This window comes from Neophocaena asiaeorientalis, unplaced genomic scaffold (genome assembly GCF_003031525.2).
Source record: "Neophocaena asiaeorientalis asiaeorientalis breed wild unplaced genomic scaffold, Neophocaena_asiaeorientalis_V1.1 scaffold82, whole genome shotgun sequence".
Classification (NCBI taxonomy): domain Eukaryota; kingdom Metazoa; phylum Chordata; class Mammalia; order Artiodactyla; family Phocoenidae; genus Neophocaena; species Neophocaena asiaeorientalis.
Window position 1 is genome coordinate 3,241,975 of NW_020173068.1, and position 2,668 is coordinate 3,244,642.

The 2,668-nt window shown below is 53.4% G+C and overlaps 1 protein-coding gene across 1 annotated transcript in view; it reads right to left on the reverse strand.

Moving 5' to 3' along the window:
- The window catches only part of FAM110A (family with sequence similarity 110 member A), a 6,912-nt gene that overhangs the window by 1,337 nt on the left and 2,907 nt on the right, over positions 1-2,668 (reverse strand). Inside the window, exon 2 of the mRNA XM_024743290.1 lies at positions 3-475. Coding sequence (XP_024599058.1) covers positions 3-379 — 377 coding nt within the window. The 5' untranslated portion in view covers positions 380-475. The remainder of the gene's footprint in view (positions 1-2; positions 476-2,668) is intronic.

Genomic DNA, 2,668 nt, shown 5'->3' on the forward strand with positions numbered 1-2,668 from the left:
GGGTACGGCTGGCCTCAGCAGGGGACACAGGACTATCACACAAGTTGATGAGGCTGCTCAGGATGTCCAGGTCCAGCTGGGGCCGGCGGCCGGGGCCAGGCAGGACTCGGCGGCAAGGCGTGAGCACCGTGCGGCGAGTCCCAGGGCTGAAGAGCGGTTGTTTGCACAGCAGGGGCTGCACAGGTTCCTGGCGGGTATTGGCCACATGCAGGCTCTTGACATACTTGGCCTTGTCGGCCTCCAGGCGCTCTACAGCACTAGGTTTCCGGGCTCCACAGTCTGCTGGCCGCTGTAGCTGGTAGCCGGGGACCTTGGTCTGTAGGCGGAAAGGTAGGGCGGGGGTGTCTCGGGCTCCCGGAGTCAGCGTGTCCACAGGCATGGCTGTTACATACCCCGAGGGCTTCTGTCTGAGGAGACTGGAGAAATGAGGAGACAGAGATCCAGGCGGAAAGCTGGCAGCTGGACACCGCAACGGCTGCAGCGGAGGAAAGAAAGAAAGGGGCAGAGCACACTCAGACAAAGGCTCAGCAAAGACTGAGAAAAGCTGAAGACGCCTTCCCCATTAAAAGGTAAAGGCCACGCCTCTGATTCACAGAGAGCCAATAAGCAGGCAGAAAGCACCCGCTCACGGGCCTGTGACTCCGCCCACCCCCCTCCTTCTCCGAGGGCCCAGCCCAGCTGAAGCAGAGAGAAAAAAAAGGTGCCAAAGAAGAAAGGCACGGGCAGCCTGTGCAGAAAAGATGGGACATGGCACATTTTAAAGGAAGTAAAGGGGGTTCCAGGCTGAGTGCTGGGCACCAGCCGGCTCAACTTCAGTGGGTCCTCTTCACAGTTCCATCTTGCAAATGCGTAAACTGAAGCCCAGGGAGGTGAGCTTGATTAAGCTAATTCAGCAAGTTGGTGGCTCTGCCCCTTGCCTCCAAGCAGGGAGGTGCTTGCGCAGGGGTCTTGGGGTTGCGTGACCAAGAGAAAGGGCTCCAACCCCACACCGCACCTGGAAAGCCCACAGGAAGCCTGGTACCACCTCCACCCCACACTCACCCAGGCAGGAAGCTGCCCTGTGCCACCCGCCTAGACATGCCAGGCCCCAGGCATAGCAGCAGAGCTTGTGGAGGAGGAGTGTAGAAAGTCCCCACCCCTGTCCCAATGGAGTCCAGACACCCATTAGCTTCCAGTATGAAATTCCAATGCCAGGCCCACAGCAATCCATGGATGCCTGTTAGGTGGAAACGTCAGCCCTGAGCTATGCTGCTCTGAGAGAAGCTGGAAATGCCCAAGATCACACAGCCCTGCTTAGGAGCATCCAGCAGACTCTGGATCTGCCAGCAGCAGTAGGATGGACATGCATAGGCAGGAGGGCCCACATCTGGATGCATAGGTCTCCACATGATCACCTAAGCATCAGGGCCCAGTACCCCCAGACATCAGGCCACCCCTGACCTTTTTTCCAAGGAAGGGCTAGAGCCACAAAGTGCCCCCCGCAGTCCCCTGGAGATGGGCCAGAAGAAAACCCATAGACCAAGTCCTGAACCCTTTCATGTGTAAAATGGGGGAAAGGGACTCTGTCTAGGTGATCCTCAAGAGGACCTGTAGCTCAGGCCATCTAAACCTGTATTGTCTAATTCAACAGCCACCAGCCACATATGGCTACTCAGCCTTAACTTTAAATTTATAGTAAATACACACAATTCAGTTCCTGAATCACACTAGCCACATTTGAAGGGCTCAATAGTCATATGTGGCCAGTGGTCACTATACTAGACAGCACAGATTAGAGCATTTCCAGCCGTAGCAGAAAGCTACGTTGGACAGCCCCACCTAGACATCCAGAATGCCAGGAGGGAAGAGTCTGGATTGGGGAGGGGAGAGAGGAATCTGTCTTCTAGACATTTGACACCATCCTCTCCTGTAATCTTCCAACAAGTCTGTGATACGGGTCATTGTCACCTCATTTTTACAGATGGAGAAACTGAGACTCAAAGAAGTGACCAACCTAGGTCCCACAGACAATAAATAAAACACAAATTCATATGAAGCCTGATTCACTTATCTAAAAAAAAACGAATAGTTTTACTCATTGTTGCTCACATTCTCCTAAAACAGCTCCACGAAGGGGGTGGGGGTGGGGGGGTGTCCGTTTTTTTCACTGTATCTCAGTTTCAAGGTATTGCTCTTTACACATAATAGGCAGTCAATAAATATTTACTGACCTGAAATACCTATGGGGACCAAATGTAAGCAGGCAGACCAAGGATAAAATAGAGAGGGGCATACCCACCCTACTGTAGGCATATGGGTCTAAGATGGTAGGTATAGAATGTTCTAGGAAGCTGGGAACCCAGAATTGCATGGAAACTCTAGATTCTTAGCATATTTGATAATAATAATTTTAAAAACAGTGCATGGACAGGGCAAACAAAACATGCCTGCAAACATATCTGCCCCCCGCCCCAGCCTGGCCCCCAGCCCCCAGTCTGAGATCTCTGCAGCAAAGGCAAGTTGACAATAGAACCTTGGGAGCTGTTGGCCCAGAGCCAGAGCTGCTCCCAAGTTAGAAGGGATGGAGTAGGTGGGAGGGAAAGCCTGCCCCACTCAGGGCCCTCCCCCAAGGAGACCTCAGGAGGGAAGGGTCACAGGAAAGGCAGCCTTGCTGAGCCCTGTCAACGTA